This window comes from Aquarana catesbeiana, linkage group LG02, assembly GCF_042186555.1.
Source record: "Aquarana catesbeiana isolate 2022-GZ linkage group LG02, ASM4218655v1, whole genome shotgun sequence".
NCBI lineage: Eukaryota > Metazoa > Chordata > Amphibia > Anura > Ranidae > Aquarana > Aquarana catesbeiana.
Genome location: NC_133325.1, coordinates 151984851 through 152001401, shown reverse-complemented (window position 1 = coordinate 152001401; position 16551 = coordinate 151984851). Strand labels below are relative to the sequence as shown.

The window sequence follows — 16551 nt, the reverse complement described above, 5'->3', positions numbered from 1 at the left end:
CATTTAAAGCTATATTGTCTTCCCTGGTTCCTCCTTTCCCCCTCCTCAACGTTCTAATAACATTTTTAAATAAATCCTTTTATTTATCATTATTGTATGCCCAGTGACATCATCACTGGGTCTTTGTGTTGTTCTATGCAATGCAAACAGATCATAGCTGGTGGGAGGGGCTAGCAAGGTGCTGTACATAGTTTCCTGGAAACATCACAGCACACTGCATTAGTACTGCTCTTTAAAGCCTCTAGGCCTGATGCAAGCAGTGGAGTGGCTCTTGGGAGAGGTTTTGCAGATATTAAAATGCCTTGATGGATGGATGTCAGTCTAGAGGAGCAGGCGTTCCTAGGCAGACTGCATTTGCATGCAGACCACCGTAGGTAATGCCTACACGTGATACTGAGCCTCCATGATTAAAAGAATTTAAAGCAGATGAATGAAGGTCGAAGGCCAGGGACTTTAAGGCTGAGCAGGAAAGGGCTAGATGATATTGGACTTCCTCTATTCAGGAAATGAGACAGGCTGTATCTTGTGACTTGTTGCAGCTTCTGAGTTACACTCAGAAGCTACCAGTGTGCAGTGAAATCAGAATAAGGCAGCCCATAGATGATTCAATTTTCTTTCCTTTTACCACAGGTGGAAGGAAAGAAAACTGCTCGATTCCCCCATCAACACAGTCAGTGTTAATGAAGGGATGCCTCCCCCAGCGCTATTGTGTTCTGCTGGCGGGGGGCGTGGGAAGCCTTCCTGGCTGGCAGAACACAATGACTGGCTATTGGCTATAGCCGCCAGCAGTACTTGTATGTGAAAAAGCCTGCCCATACATGGATCAAATTTTAGAGGGTCCCTACTGAACCAGCCAAATTTCGAACCATATATGGCCAAGTTAAGCAATTTCAGTACAGGAGAGGAGCCTGTACAACTGAACAAGAAGATCAACTTTAAAGTAAACCCAAAGTATAACTAAAGGCAAAACTTTTTTTTAGTTTTGGATGGAGTGGAGGGAGATTAGAACGCTTGTCAATTTTTATTGCTGTCTGTGAGAGATTCACTCTCTCTAGTTGTCCTGTTTACCATTATCATTGAAAGTGAAGATAATAGAAAACCCCAAATTTTCGGTTGTCCCCAGAAAAGTAATGGAGGGGAAATCTTTCAATGGGTATAATTATATAAAATACTCCAGCACTAAGTATGTGCTCAGTGAAAGTATATAACCATAAGATCCCGCCGCTGGCACAAAAAATAGGATTCACACCTCACCTATATATTACAGCATAAGAATAAAAAACTGTGCCTGCATAATGAACTATTTGCTATAATCCTCAAAGTGTAAAATCAATAACGTGCAATTAGTATAGAATACCAACAATTTTCAAATGCTCAATAAAATGCTTTCTGTGCCATAAATACCGTATGTGCAATTCAAAATCAATGTGTATCACATCAAAAATAATATAATTTAAATTAAAATGATAAACAGTCCATTTAAAAAAATATATCAGTGTCCTTTGTCCATTTTCATTAGGATGCTATATTCTAGCAGCAGAAAATAATAGAACACAAGATAAACACGCTTTTACCCCTTTACATAGGGTTATTATGTTCTTTAGTATGTGTCCTTCCAGGTAAGTATAGATCTCTAATTATGGGTGCATAGTATGCATATATAAAATAATATAATTTACATTTAAATTATAAACAGTCCATTAAAAAAAATATATCAGTGTCCTTTGTCCATTTTCATTAGTGTGCTATATTCCAGCAGCAGAAAATAATAGAAAATAAAAAATTGTGCATATATAAAATTTTCACCATGGGTGGGTAGTATGGGCTTGCTTGTATTTGTAGTGCATCTATCCCTCCACCATTATAATACCGCTCTCACCTCACAAGATAAACACACTTTTACCCTTTTACATAGGGCTATTATGCTCTTTAGTATGTGTCCTTCCAGGTAAGTACAGAGCTCTCCTTATGGGTGCATAGGATTATTCAATGTTACTCCATTGCCATCCTGTTTCCTCTTAGCTTTTTTCCCCATATTGGACCCATAATAGAATAATTCTCATAGTGCTTACTGTTATATTAGCTTTATTTTTATTTATTTTTTAAACATAAGAATGCACTCACAATATATAAGGAATAGATTTGCCTGTATACATTCCAATGGATGCAGCCTCTGTGTACGTTTGTACCTCCAATAAAATGGAATGCCAATACCCCTCCATTCCCTCCCCCCCCCCCCCCCGGTTTCCCCCCCCCTTCCCCCCCCCCCCCTCTTTCCCTTTCCTCCCTTCGGTTCCCCCTTTCCTATCCTCATTTTCCTTGCCTTTTCCTCTTCCCCCCCCCTCCCCTCCCTTCTTCCTTTCTCTTTTTCACCACTGCCAATCTAGCGTGTCTGGTCTTCATTCCCCTTCCTCCCCCCCCCCCCCTTACTTCACCTTGTTTTCTCACTGGTGGTGTATTGGCACCTTTACCCGATTGCTTCTTTAGACATATTTTTATGTTGCATGGGGATTGATTGGCAGTAGGGCATTTGCTATTTCCCATTCACATTTGTATCACATACACCCTTTTTTTTTTTTTTTTTTTTATCCTTCCTCTTCTCTCCCCCTTTTCAGCAATGCCCTCTGCACACCAATGGATTTACAATTCAGTAATCTTATAGATCTCCACAGTTGGGGAATTTCCCAATCTGTGTGGATGAATCAATTAACCCTTTGTTCCCTAACATTTAATATTTAACATTTTTCAATTTTTATTTCCAGCACCAACGTGTACCCATTTGGGTGCATTTCGGGTTGCTCGTTGCCCTCTCTTTTCCTTCCCCCTCCCTTGTGGGGGTTTGGTAGGTGTGATCCCTCGCAAGATGCATTTGGCCCACCGCCCGCTCCCTTGGGAGTTGATCTGACACGGGGAGACAGGGGAGCAGAGGAGAAATCGCATCACCTAAAATAATCGACAATGTTTAAACCAAATGTAGAAACCTCAGAATTTCTGTAATAGGTAATTACATGATTTAGGCAACCATAGTAGATGGTACTCATATATAAGGCTGGCACTGTGGGATTTGATGCTATGTTTGACACATGTTCACCTTTTTACAGTGGACAACCATCCTCTGAAGAAGACCCGGGAAGGGTCGAAACGCGTCAGGATTTACGTATACAACTTTCGTTGTTCCACATACACCGTATTGTATTGCCTCTAATTATAGGCACTGTCTGTTGTTACCTATTTTACTAATCTAGTAATTGAGATAACTTTGGTTGTCCTTTAACATATTGTGCTTGGCATTGGTTCCTACTATATGCTTTGCTCACTGTAACTGTACGCCACATCCAGTTCATGTCCTGACTCTAATAGTCAGTAGCTATTTTTAGTGATTTTTATATTATGTCATTTATACTTTTTGTACTAATAAAATTGAATTTTTCAACTATCAATACTGCACTTCATTGGCTGCTTTAAAGCCCCGATAGGGGGTTCTCGTATAATTTTTTGTATCTTATGGGGTGTGCGGCCTACTAGTCTACACTCTTGTGAGTGCTTTATGTTGTTTGGGATGCCATTGTTATTTTTGATGTGATGCACATTTCTTATGAACTGCACATACAGTATTTATGGCACAGAAAGCACTTTATTGAGCATTTGAAATTTGTTGGCATTCTACACTAATTGCACTTTATTTATTTTATACTTTGAGGATTATAGTAAGTACTTTATTGTGCAGGCATAGTTTTTTTGCTATTTTTCCAATGGGTATACTAGTTTTGGTGACCTGGGGGGTCCCCAAGGAATTCTCTTTATTTGTGGGGATTTTCTCTCACTTCCTGTTTGGCTATGGGACAGAAAGTGAAGGAAAATCTCCACAATGGGACACAGATGGCAAAAAAATAAAAATCTGAGGGGCGTTATAACCCTCCCTTGCTCTATCCAAAATGAAAAAAAAAAGTCTTGCCTATAGCTCTACTTTAAAGTATTATTGTACCTAGCAAAAAAAAAAAATGTTTGGCAGTGAATGAAGGGTCTATGTCACTGAGATTCCAAGAGGCTCCATTAACACCTATGCAGCTGTGATGGTGTGTGCGCATTTTTAAGCATCATGTATGGGACAGTCCATTCATTTCAATGGACTGCCCGACATGTAAAATCACACAGAAAAAGTACATGACCCTTTTTTTAAATCACGACGCACCAAAATGCATGATACGTTGGTACTGTGCATTTTTGTGCATGCTTTCATGTGCACATTTGCAAGGTGGGTAATGGCACTGCAACGCACCTGCAAAAGAGATTAACTTTTTTTGTGCATTACAGGAATGCGTGCAATTTTGTGAAACAACGCACAAATGTAAACTTAGCCTTATAGTATAATACAGCTACTGATAAATATGGCACATCAGAGATTTGTTGCCACATAGATAAATATTACTGCTAAAGACGCAACTCAGTAGCTAGCTAATAATCGCCAGAGTAAATAAGCGCAGAGATCTGTAGTTTCTACAAATAACTGCTACAACGATGCTAGTATGACATGACCCTGATTGAATGATATTCAGTTTGCTAATGCCCCATACACACGATGAGATTATCGGAGGAATGATTGTCCGTTTTTTATTGCATGCTAATCTCAGATTGAATCTGCTGATTTTACTAAAGTCACGAAAATTCCCGCACGACAGAAATAAAATTGGGAAGTGATGTCATGTGTTGTAATGCATGTGTATTGCATTTTCGAATGATAGCTGTGCTGATTAAACGGAAATCGTACGATCTGTCATCGTACGAAAAAATTTTCATGCATGCCCGATAGAATAATATTGGATGAACTGTTCGGATCGGTTCTCGAAAGCTCTGTACGAACGATCCAATTATCGTACGATCACTTTGAAAGCAGTATTTTCCGTATGATTTTCTGATCGTGTGTACAGAGCTTAAGTTATTGTGTATCAGAAACATCTGGGGTTTTTTCGTTTTATTTTTTTGTATAAAATACTGATTTTGCCGGTCTCACATAGCATTGTTGCAGTCACTTCCTTTCTACATGTACTCCAGTGCTAGCTTCATGAAATATTTCAGGGTACTTCAGGGTGGCTTTCCTCATGGTTATAACAGTGAACTACTAGTAGAGGGAAAAAAGCATTTGATCCCCTGCTGATTTGCCCACTGACAAAAAAAATGTCCTGCTTATACTGTTAATGGTAGGCCTTTTTTTAACAGTGAGAGACAGAATAACAACAAATCCAGAAAAACGCATTAAAAGTTATAAATTGATTTGCATTTTAATGAGTGAACTAAGTATTTGACCCCTTCGCAAAACATGACTTAGTACTTGGTGGCAAAACCCTTGTTGGCAATCACAGAGGTCAGACGTTTCCTGTAGTTGGCCATCAGGTTTGCACACATCTCAAGAGGGATTTTGTCCCACTTCTCTTTGCAGATCCTCTCAAAGTCAATAAGGTTTCAAGGCTGACGTTTGGTAACTCGAACCTTCAGCTCCCTCCACATATTTTCTATAGGATTAAGGTCTGGAGACTGGCTAGGCCACTTCAGGACCTTAATGTGCTTCTTCTTTAACCACTCCTTTGTTGCCTTGGCCATGTGTTTTGGGTCATTGTCATGCTGGAATACCCATCCACGACCCATTTTCAATGCCCTGGCTGAGGAAAGGAGGTTCCCACCCAAGATTTGACAGTACATCCATCATCCCTTTGATGCAGTAAAATTGTCCTGTCCCCTTAGCAGAAAAACACCCCCAAAGCATAATGTTTCCACCTCCATGTTTGACGGTGGGGATGGTGTTCTTGGGGTCATAGCAGCAGCAGCGTGTCCATAAGGGGCGCCTGAGGTATGGATTACAAAGGGTTTTTTTGTTTTTTTTTTAAGCACACGATTAAAGGCTCTAACAGCCTTAAAAAAAGAGTGGGCCCCGGGGGGAATAGCACTGCGTCCCGAGTACACCCACTTGTGTGACATTAGCACATGAATATTCAAAGTTACACTGATTCTCCTCCCAGCCAATCAGGAAGTGGGTCACCCAATTGGCTGAAAGGACAGGCGATCCTATTGGACACCTAGGAGGAGGAGGGAGGAGATGCCTGGCGGAAGTTGCCATGATGCAGAGGAGGAGGAGGCGTGATGGAAGCTGCCGCAAGCTGCCCGTAGGAGCCCTGCCCGCCCATGACCAAGATGGGGTAATTTTGGGGCTGGATGATCGACTGACCAGAGGAGTGGTTGTTTGCTGTAGTTCTGGGCTGATTCCTCACCATTCTCATGATCATTGAAACTCCATGAAGTGAGATTTTGCATGGAGCCCCAGACCGAGGGAGAATGACAGTTGTTTTGTGTTTCTTCCATTTGTGAATAATCGCGCCAACTGTTGTCAGCCTCTCACCAAGCTGCTTGGCGATGGTCTTGTAGCCCATTCCAGCCTCGTGTAGGCCTACAATCTTGTTCCTGATATCCTTGGACAGCTCTGTGGTCTTGGCCATGGTGGAGAGATTGGAATCTGATTGATTGCTTCTGTGGACAGGTGTTTTTATACAGGTAACAAATTGAGATTAGGAGCATTCCCTTTAAGAGATTGCACCTAATCTCAGCTTGTTACCTGTATAGAAGACAATAAACAAAAAAGGTGTACCGTGCTAGAGCATATACCTAAAACAAACAGCAGTGACAAAACCATGAGATATCATCATAGTGGGCAAAAATCTACATATACAAAAAGTCGCATTCATTCAAAATAAAAACCAAAAAATAGTGATCCAGTGATTGGAACAATACAGGTGAGTACTGAAACAGTGACATAAACAACAACAATTTATGAATAATGTCTCTACTCTCTAGTAGTATAAAGTGCAGTCTTGAATTCACAAGATTCTAACATGTGAAAAATTTCCAGCAGAATGGAATGGTCCAAAACTATTCAGCCACCACCAAGAGAAAGGAGTTATCTGTAAACTGGTCACTCTGTGAGTAGAAACTGTTACCAGGTGTAGACCCCCTATGATAGTGAGGTCATGGGCACTTGCAGATATAGTCCTCTGTGGGGTCAAAAGGTAGGCCTCATCTCCGGAGCTCACTGGCAATCGCAGACCGGCATCTACGATATGCAGGTAGTGTGCAAATTCTGTTCAAAAATCTTCGTGGATCAATGTCACGGAGCTTAAGGAAAGAGAGGCTCCAATAGTGTATTATCGTTTAAAATAGTAGATTTATTGTAAAAAAGCCAAAATCGGTACTCACATGGTACTCACATGGTACTGATTCCTAACAACTTTTGCCAGCAAACAGAATACAGATCACCCGCACTTCTGGGGTCACATGGGGCATGGTGACGTCAGCGCATAGCTCCGCTCGACATGTTTCATCATACGTGACGTCTTCCTGGGGCAATAGTTTTGGATCATTCCATTCTGCTGGAACTTTTTTCACATTTTAGAATTTTGTGTATTCAAGACTGCACTTTATTCTACTAGAGACATTATTCACTTAATAATTCATCATTAATTTTTATTATTTCTCTTACTGTTTCAATACTCGCCTGTATTGTACCAATCACTGGATCACTATTTTTTAGTTTCATTTTGAATGAGCGTGACTTTTTGTATATATAGACCTGTATAGAAGACATCTGGGAGCCAGAAATCTTGCTGATTGATAGGGGATCAAACACTTATTTTACTCATAAAAATGCAAATCAATGTATAACTTTTTTGAAATGCGTTTTTCTGGATTTATTTTGTTGTTATTCTGTCTCTAACTGTTAAAATAAACCTACCATTAAAATTATAGAACAATCATTTCTTTGTCTGTGTGCAAACGTACAAAATCAGCAGGGGATCAAATACTTTTTCCCCTCACTGTATGCCTACGCAATATGCCCTGGCACAGCCACTTGTAGTCTCCATTGAGAGGGTGAGAATGCAGATTAACAATTGGAAGACAGAGATAAGAGTGTTGCCACCCTGTAACAGGAAGTGGTGAACAAGATCCATAGGTACTTTTTTAATTTAAATAAATGTGTTTTTATTTAAATTTATTAAATAATTACATTTATTTTGCAACATAGATTTTTTTTTTTTTTTACAGAAGATACAGTTGAGTTGAGGTGTTATTCAATAGAAACTCCAAGTAGAGTGTAGAATACAATAAAAATCAGTAGATGTAAAATAGAATGACAGCTACTCACAATTCAATTAACAATTCTTATGATGATAAATGTTACTGGGTAGCTGTCAAAAGAACAACCTCCTGTGCTCAAAAGAATGTTCTGGCCATAGAGTTTCACAGACCTTCCGTTACGCTACATTTCCAAAAATAGCAAAACTTTGCCACCCCCTACAGGCTGGGGTAGCCCTGACAATACACTGAAAAGCAAGAAAAGAGGGTGCACCAGCCTTGCGCATTACCTTTGCGATAACAAAGAGCCAAAACTCTAAGAAAGAGGGGATCTTGTCGTGGTTGGGAAATCTTCAGGGATCCTGGCTGTCTATGACACTGTGAATACTGATATGCTTGAGTTTTCATGATGTTGTGAGTACGCATCTGTTTTATTTATTAAATAAATGTTATCGCAGAGGTAATGCACAAGTCTGGTGAGCCCTCTTTTCTTGTTTTTCAGTGTATTGCCTGGGCTTCCCCAACCTGTAGGGGGCTGCACAGTTTTACTAGTTTTGGAAATGTAACATAATGGAAGGTCTGTGACACTCTATGGCCAGAGCATTCTTTTGATCACAGGAGGTTGTTCTTTTGACAGCTACTCATTTATCATCATAAGAATTGTTAATTGAATTGTGAGTAGCTGTCATCCTATTCCACATCTACTGATTTTTATTGTATATATGCCTCTCCTTTCAATTTACGCTTCACCAGTGCTTCATAGCGTATACGATATAGACAGACATCGACATAATGCTGTGCGTAATGACCGGAAAAAAGAACTCAGTAAGGAAATGGGGAGGGTTTGGTACCGATAAAGAAAACGAGGTAGTACATCCATTTTATAGATTTCCATTCTACCCATTCAAGAGTGTTTCTTAGCTACCCAGGCGTTTAGTCTACGCACTGTAGAGTTCAAGACTGGTAAGTAATTCAATTCATATAATTTAAGAGGAAAAGGAGACATATAGACCCCTAAGTATTTAAGGGAGTTGGTTGTTCATCTAAAAGGAAATGAAAATTCCAAAAAAGCCTTCTCCCTTTGAGACAAGTGAATGTTTAAGCATCTAGACTTGGTGGCATTAATCTTGAAAATGCTAAACCGACCAAATTGTTCCAGCTCCTGTAAATCACACAAAAATGCCATCCTAGGGTTTGTGACATAGATCAACAAGACATCTGCATAGAAACTTAACTTGTAGAAGTGGCCCCACCATTATGCCCTAAATAGAATCACTGGCTTTGAGAGCAAACGCAAGGTGCTCCGTAGCCAATATATACAAGTAGGGCAATAGGGCACATCCCTGTCTAGTGCCATTTGAGATAATTATTACATCAGGTAAAAGACCATTAATCCTAATTCTGGCTGTGGGGACAAAGTACAGGGCCATTATTTTATGTATAAAGCTCCATGGAGGACCAACCTGTTCCTTGCCTCCAGAAACTGCAAATCCATGCGGTCAAAAGCCTTTTCTGCATCCAACAATAAAAGGCAGAGCGGATGTTTAGTCTTCTGGGCATAATTCGTCAATAATATTGTCTTAATTGTATTGTCCCATGCTTCTCGCTTAGGCACAAACCCAACCTGGTCTGATCCTATTAGGGCTTGTATCACAGACTAGAGATAGACAGTCCAGGCATAGATCTTCAAGTCTGTATTAATTAAAGAAATTGGTAGATATCTCGTACATTGGGTATGGCCCTTGTTTTCTATTGGAATAAGAGTGATATGCACCTCTTGGGTCAGGCGAGTAAAAGGACGAGGCAGGAAAATAGTATTAAACATTTTACACAGAGTAGGTATCACAGATTCTCAGAATTGTTTATAGAAGGCGCTTGTAAACTCATCTGGTCCTGGGCTTTACCAGAAGGGAGGTCTTTAAAAACGTATGTTAGTTCCTCTGGGAAAAGGGAGTTAATAAACTCTTTGCCTTCTGGGTCGAAAGGCGAGGTAGGACCGTGCGTTTGAGATAGTCTGAAAGTTGAGACAAGTTTGAAGAATTTGAGAGCTACAACCCTGGCTCTTGAATATTATATAGCACCATGTAATAAATATGGAAAACCGATATTATTTTAATGGAAGTTGCAGATTTAAACATATTGAAATGACTTTTAAAATTATATTAACATTTTAAAGCTTATATGACATTTTAGTGACTGAATTTACATATGCTTTTATCTGGTTTATGGGCTTATTACATTTCTAAAAGCTGGTAGCATAGATACTAATATGTCCTGATATCAGTTTCCTGTATTCCACTGCAAAAATAACTCTTTCTGCTACTGAAAGGGTGCAGCAGTGCGGCATCCAGGTTCAACTGCATTACAACTGTGCAAATAAAGCAACTGACTGATGTGGCACATGCACATTTTACTCTACAGAGCAACAAACAATCACTACTGACATCAGAGCCAATCATTTTTTTCCCCACAGTGTCCCCATAAGTGATTTGACCCTCACTCAGGTGTCAAATTGGGATTGGGATGTTAAATGCTAGTCTAAGATTTTTAATTCTAACTCCAATCAAATTTATAACTAGAATAATGATTTTATTCTTTGTGTAGTTGCTGGCAAAATGTATGGCTTGGGGTCTTCTTATATCTTGGGAACTCCAGTGGTGATCTACCCCCATAAAAACTTTCATTTTTACTCAGGGGCTGCAAATATTGCATAGCCATATAATGCCACAAGTCTCTGACAAATCCTCCATCATAGTAAATACAAAAAAAATAATAATAATAATTTAAAGACGTTAAGTTGTGCAAGAACCCTTTCCACTGCCTTGTAGGTGGGAACAAAAACACAAAATAAAGTGCTGAAATATTACCAGAGGAGTCCCAGAAGGATATCAAAAGCCAGGGGGTCATTGAATTCATTGATGTCCATCTACATCTAAAATATCAGCTTTAGATGGAGTTGGCCTTTAATAGACATAGCATGAAAACAGAATGTGCAGCTTAGCTGCATTCTGACATTTCACTTCAGCTTTCTTTCAAATAAAAGAGAAATTACATATCTCTCATCGGAAGCATCTAAGCCACATACTATATACTATCTCTCTTAGCCAGTGACTTAAGGCAGAGGATAGAGTGTTGCTGTAAAAATGGGGATTTAGTGGAGAAAAATCTGTCTCAAAACACTGTGGGGTTGATATACTAAAGGCAAATAGACTGTTCATTTTGCAAGGCAAGTTGCACTTTGCTAGGGAAATATCCACAGAGCTTAGTGAATGAGGTGATGCTCTGCTGACTTCCATTATCCAATCATGTGCAAGCTGTTTTTATGTTTTATTTTCCTTGCACCTGATTGGGTATTTATTGCAAAAATTATATTGCAAAGAGCAACTTCCCTTGCAAAATGAACAGTGTATGTGTCTTTAGTAAAACAAGTTCCTTTAGTACAAATGTAAATACTACTTTAACTCCTCTTAACATTGGCAAACAAAACTAGTTTTTCACACTTATATCTTTGCAAACATCCATCCCTGTCCACCTATTTCTACATTTGATGCATTTTTCAATCTGACTCCATCAGCCTTAAATATTTTTTCCCTGCCTATGACATCACAAACTGTTTTAAAGAAAAAATGGGCCTACTGATAAAAACACCTGGATGCATCAATCTCCACCTTTAACTGCTCTTAGCAATTTCATTCCAACCACTAAACAAAATAATCCCTCTGCTGTGATCATCTTTCTCCACAATCTGTCTGTTTGACCTAGTCCTCTCTGCCCCATCCTCTGCCCTAGTGTCTACACTGACTGAACTGTTAAATTTGTCCCTCTCTACAGACGGGTTCCCTTTAGACTTCTAATGAGCAATCACAGTTCCTATACTAAAAACAAAAACCTTCTCTTGACCCTTCTCTACACTCTAGTGAACCAGATTTGACTTCATCTATACAGTTCAAAACTCTTTGAAGGCTTTGTTTATCGCAAACAAACCTTTTCACTCGCTTTTTGACCTCCTCTAATCTGCCTTCATCTTGCTCATTCAATAAAATGCTTACAAAACACTTAAAAAAGTGACATCAAACCAAAGGTTTTTGTAACTTTCTTCTCCTATGCATCCGTTATTCAGAATTTGGCACTGATCATCTTCTGCTACTGGAAACTCTGCATTTATTTGACATTCAGAACACTGCCTTCTCAACGTTCTATTCTTTTGCTTAAAGTTTTCAAACAAGGCTCAATGTCAATGTCCTAAAGGTCTGGTCCCCTGCCCCATATTGTTCTATGTTTGTATTACTTCTCTGTTATGTTGGTTTAAAAAAAAAACTGATATATGAAGAAGTCACTCAGATCTATCTATCAATTCTTGAGTTCTGACTGCAGAAACATTCTACAATTTATCAGGAATTCTGCAGCAAGACTTATCTAAATCTCCTACTACCTCTCATTTGTTATACTTCACTGTTAACATTTTCAATGTGAGGATAAAATTGAGGTTACCATACTTTGCTTTTTGAGCACTTAACAATTAATCCCCCGACTCTATTCTGACCTTGTACACAAATGACACAGGCGCTCTGCTCCTCCACTCACAAAGAAAGATCTGCTTGTAAGCAGGTTGAGTTTTATGCTGCCAGAGCTGGGAGGGTTAGTGTTAATATTTTCCTGGTCCTTTCTTGGTGGGCTTTCATGCATCTGACCCACTTGTCCTGTACTATATAAAAATGGGACAGCGATCTGATTCAGGGGTGCATGTTAAGTGAGTTTATATTACCTGACATGTCAACGTTATGGGGGTCTGTCCACACAGATCCAGAGAATCTATGCATAAAGAACCTCTACAGAATATGGGACCATTGTGAGCTACAAAACGTCTGGAGACACCAATGCTGGAATTCTGCAATAATGGACTCTATCCTGTGCAGGTATACTGAGGCAGCGACAAGCCTGAATTAGGGATTCGTTTAGGTAAAGACAGTTGCTTTTGTTCTACTGTAATGCTACATTATTTATGTTAAGTTTTTGAAACTTTGCTTTGCTTGGTCTGAATTTACTAAAATTACTAAACCAATGTAAGTAACCAGCATACATAGTGTACAGCTTGGGTCAATCAAACACAGTCGGGTATGAAAATAGCAGTCCAAGAGTTAATACAGTGTGAAGTGGTTATGAAGGGTAACAAAGGTTTTGCTAGCAGCCTGTCACAAGGGTGTACATGAGACAGGTGGGATAGTTGTTGCCAGCAGTCTCTCCATGAGCAAGTCCGTCTCCCATAGCAATGGGGGCAGATCAGCACCACAGAGGTCCTCAGAGTGTGCACAGGTATGGAAGAGGAAGAGTTAAATGAGTGCACGCATGGAGTCAGCGCTGGGACCAAATCGGGGCCCCATTCCGTTACTGGGAGTGAGGTAGAGGAGATACACTGGACAGGTGGAGAAGGCGTTGGCTCTACATGCCCCTCCTAAATGCAACAGTGACTGCGGCGGTGTATATTGAAATCAAGAGACTTTACTAAAGTTAAGTCGTCTCTTCAAAGTAAAGGTAACCCATGCGTAAGGCAGTGACCCTATCTGAGGTGCCTAGCTGCGTAGCCCAGAAGAACCCATCCAGGGGTTGGTCTCTCATGTGACCTTTATTTGGTGCCAAAAAAGGAGGGGGAACATGAAGGATGTGTCACCCTACCTACCCCCACCCCATACATGCTGGTAGGCAGACAAAGGAAGAAAAGCTTGGGCTCTACTGATACGTCTTAATCAGTGTACCCGAGAATTCAGTAAACACAAGTGAATGCTTAACTTTGTTTACATTGTAGAAATTGACTGTTCACAGAAAATAGACAATTTACAGCAATGGTACCGCATATTTTCAGGTCATACACTTCTTCAGGCAGTAAAGGGCACAGTTTATACAGTAGATAGGGCACTTTCCAGTAGTAATATAACAGAGGATAGAGGAGCACTTCCCTTGCAGGAGCTATGATATTGCTTGGTCATGCTGAGGTCTCCAAAAGTCCCTGCAGGTATTTGGCTGCCAGTATGAGACCTTTCCAGGAAGTATACAGTGGAGACCACCTGAAAGGCAACACCTACTCTTTCTCTGTTAACAGGTACCTCTCCCTAATGCTCCCTCTCCCTCCCTAACTCTGTTCATATCTTACTCCCACACCGTGGGCACACTGATTGATGAAGCATTCCACTGTTTATTAAAATACTTAGTTTGGATGCCTGCCTACATCTTGCAGGATTTCAGTATCCAATAGTATTGTTGCCCCCAACAAGATGCCAGCCTGTAGCCCAAAGCAGGGGAAAACTAGTCCTCAATGTAAGATGACCAGATATTTAAAATGAAATCTGGGGAAATATTTATTTATTTATTTATTTATTTATTTATTGGCAAATAGTAAAATATTTTATAAGCATATTTTCTTCAAATGATATATGCAGTATGTGTTTATGGAATGATTGTATGATATATACGTTATTTCTGGAAATCATTTCATACCAGCCCCATAGCATTATTATACCAGCCCAACCACATAACGTCATTATTTTATTGTTCATAAAAGGGAAAACCATGCATTTTAAAGCACATTTGAAGAGTGTAGTATACTCACCAGTGCTCATCAGTGCAGCCTCATCAGTGCCCATCAGCTCAGCCTCATCAGTGCCAATCAATATAGCCTCACCAGTGCCCATCAGTGCAGCCTGATCAGTGCCTACCAATGCAGCCTGATCACTGCCCATCAATGCAGCCTCACCAGTGTCCATCAATGCAGCCTCATCAGTACCCATCAATGCAGCCTCACCAGTGCCCATCAGTGCAGCCTCACCAGTGCCCATCAGTGCAGCCTCACCAGTGCCCATCAGCTCAGCTTCACCAGTGCCCGTCAGCTCAGCCTCACCCGTGTCCATCAATGCAGCCTGATCAGTGCCCATCAATGCAGCCTCACCGGTGCCCATAAATGCAGTCTGTTCAATGCCCATCAGCTCAGCCTATTCAGTGCCCATGAGCTCAGTCTGTGCTCATCAATGCAGCCTGATCAGTGCCCATCAATGCAGCCTTACCAGTGTTCATCAATGCAGCCTCACTAGTGCCCATAAATGCAGCCTCACCAGTGCCCATAAATACAGCCTCACCAGTGCCCATAAATGCAGCCTCACCAGTGCCCATCAGCTCAGCCTGTTCAGTGCCCATCAGCGCAGCCTGTTCAGTGCCCATCAGCGCAGCCTGTTCAGTGCCCATCAGCGCAGCCTGTTTAGTGCATCAGTACAGTCTTTTCAGTGCCCATCAATGCAGCCTGTTCAGCGCCTATCAATGCAGCCTGTTCAGTGCCCATCAGCGCAGCCTGTTCAGTGCCCATCAGCTCAGCCTGTTCAGTGCCCATGAATGCAGCCTGTTCAGTGCCCATCAGCTCAGCCTGTTCAGTTCCCATCAGCGCAGCCTGTTCAGTGCCCATCAATGCAGCCTGTTCAGTGCCCATCAATGCAGCCTGTTCAGTGCCCAGCAGCTCAGCATGTTTAGTGCCCATGATTGCAGCCTGTTCAGTGCCCATCAATGCAACCTGTTCAACGCCAAGCAGCTAAGCCTGTTCAGTGCCCATCAATGCAGCATGTTCAGTGCCCATCAATGCAGCCTAGTTCCCAGCAGCTCGGCCTTACCTAGAGGAAAGGAGACGGATTATATAGAGCGGGGATCGCCTGTTTACTGAATGCAGTCGCTGTCCTCAGACGAAGTCCCGCTTCCTATGATAGATGTCACCAGTGTGTGTGCTGCCTATCATAGGAGCCGGCCCAGGAGGCGGGACTTAATCTGACAGCCAGGTAAGCGAGAGATCCCCACTCTGTAGATACCTGAAGCGCTCGCCCTCCTCCCCGTGTGAGACACTTAACTGAGGGGGGCGCTGCCGCTGCACTGGATCGACATTTCGCAGCCCAGGCAAATATAGAGTAGGGTGACCAGATGTCCCCGGCCCTGCAAAGCGGGGACAAAACCCGGGGACAGACTTTCTCTGGGGACAGTGTCCTCAAACCGTGGACTGTCCCTGGAAACTGGGGACATCTGATCACTCTACCTCAATGGGCTCCTGCCAGCCTGAGAAACAGCACAGTGCTACCTTCAGGTTGGAGGACATACTGCAACCTCCACCTGTCTGCAAATATGTATGTCAACTTACCTTTTATCAGTTAGGACTATTGATACATCAGAGAAAAGTGAAACCAGTTACATATAAAGAAGATTACCCATAGATAGCAATCAGAGATCTCACCTGACACATCCGTGTACTCATCAGCATTAAGGCCATGCTCTCCACCCATTTCTGCTGGTAGATCAATAAAGCATTTCAACGTCGGAGAATAAACTATTAACCCCGTACTAGCTTGCCGCAGAAGACACTCCAGGTACCTTGGTGCAAAGAAACATTCATTTATTTCGACTGTAGTA

The 16551-nt window shown here is 41.2% G+C and overlaps 1 protein-coding gene across 1 annotated transcript in view; it reads right to left on the bottom strand.

The window, feature by feature from the left end:
* NCKAP1L (NCK associated protein 1 like) overlaps window positions 1-16551 on the bottom strand; it is a 382805-nt gene that overhangs the window by 238062 nt on the left and 128192 nt on the right. Inside the window, exon 22 of the mRNA XM_073613639.1 lies at window positions 16376-16512. Within this exon, the coding sequence (XP_073469740.1) occupies window positions 16376-16512 (137 nt within the window). The remainder of the gene's footprint in view (window positions 1-16375; window positions 16513-16551) is intronic.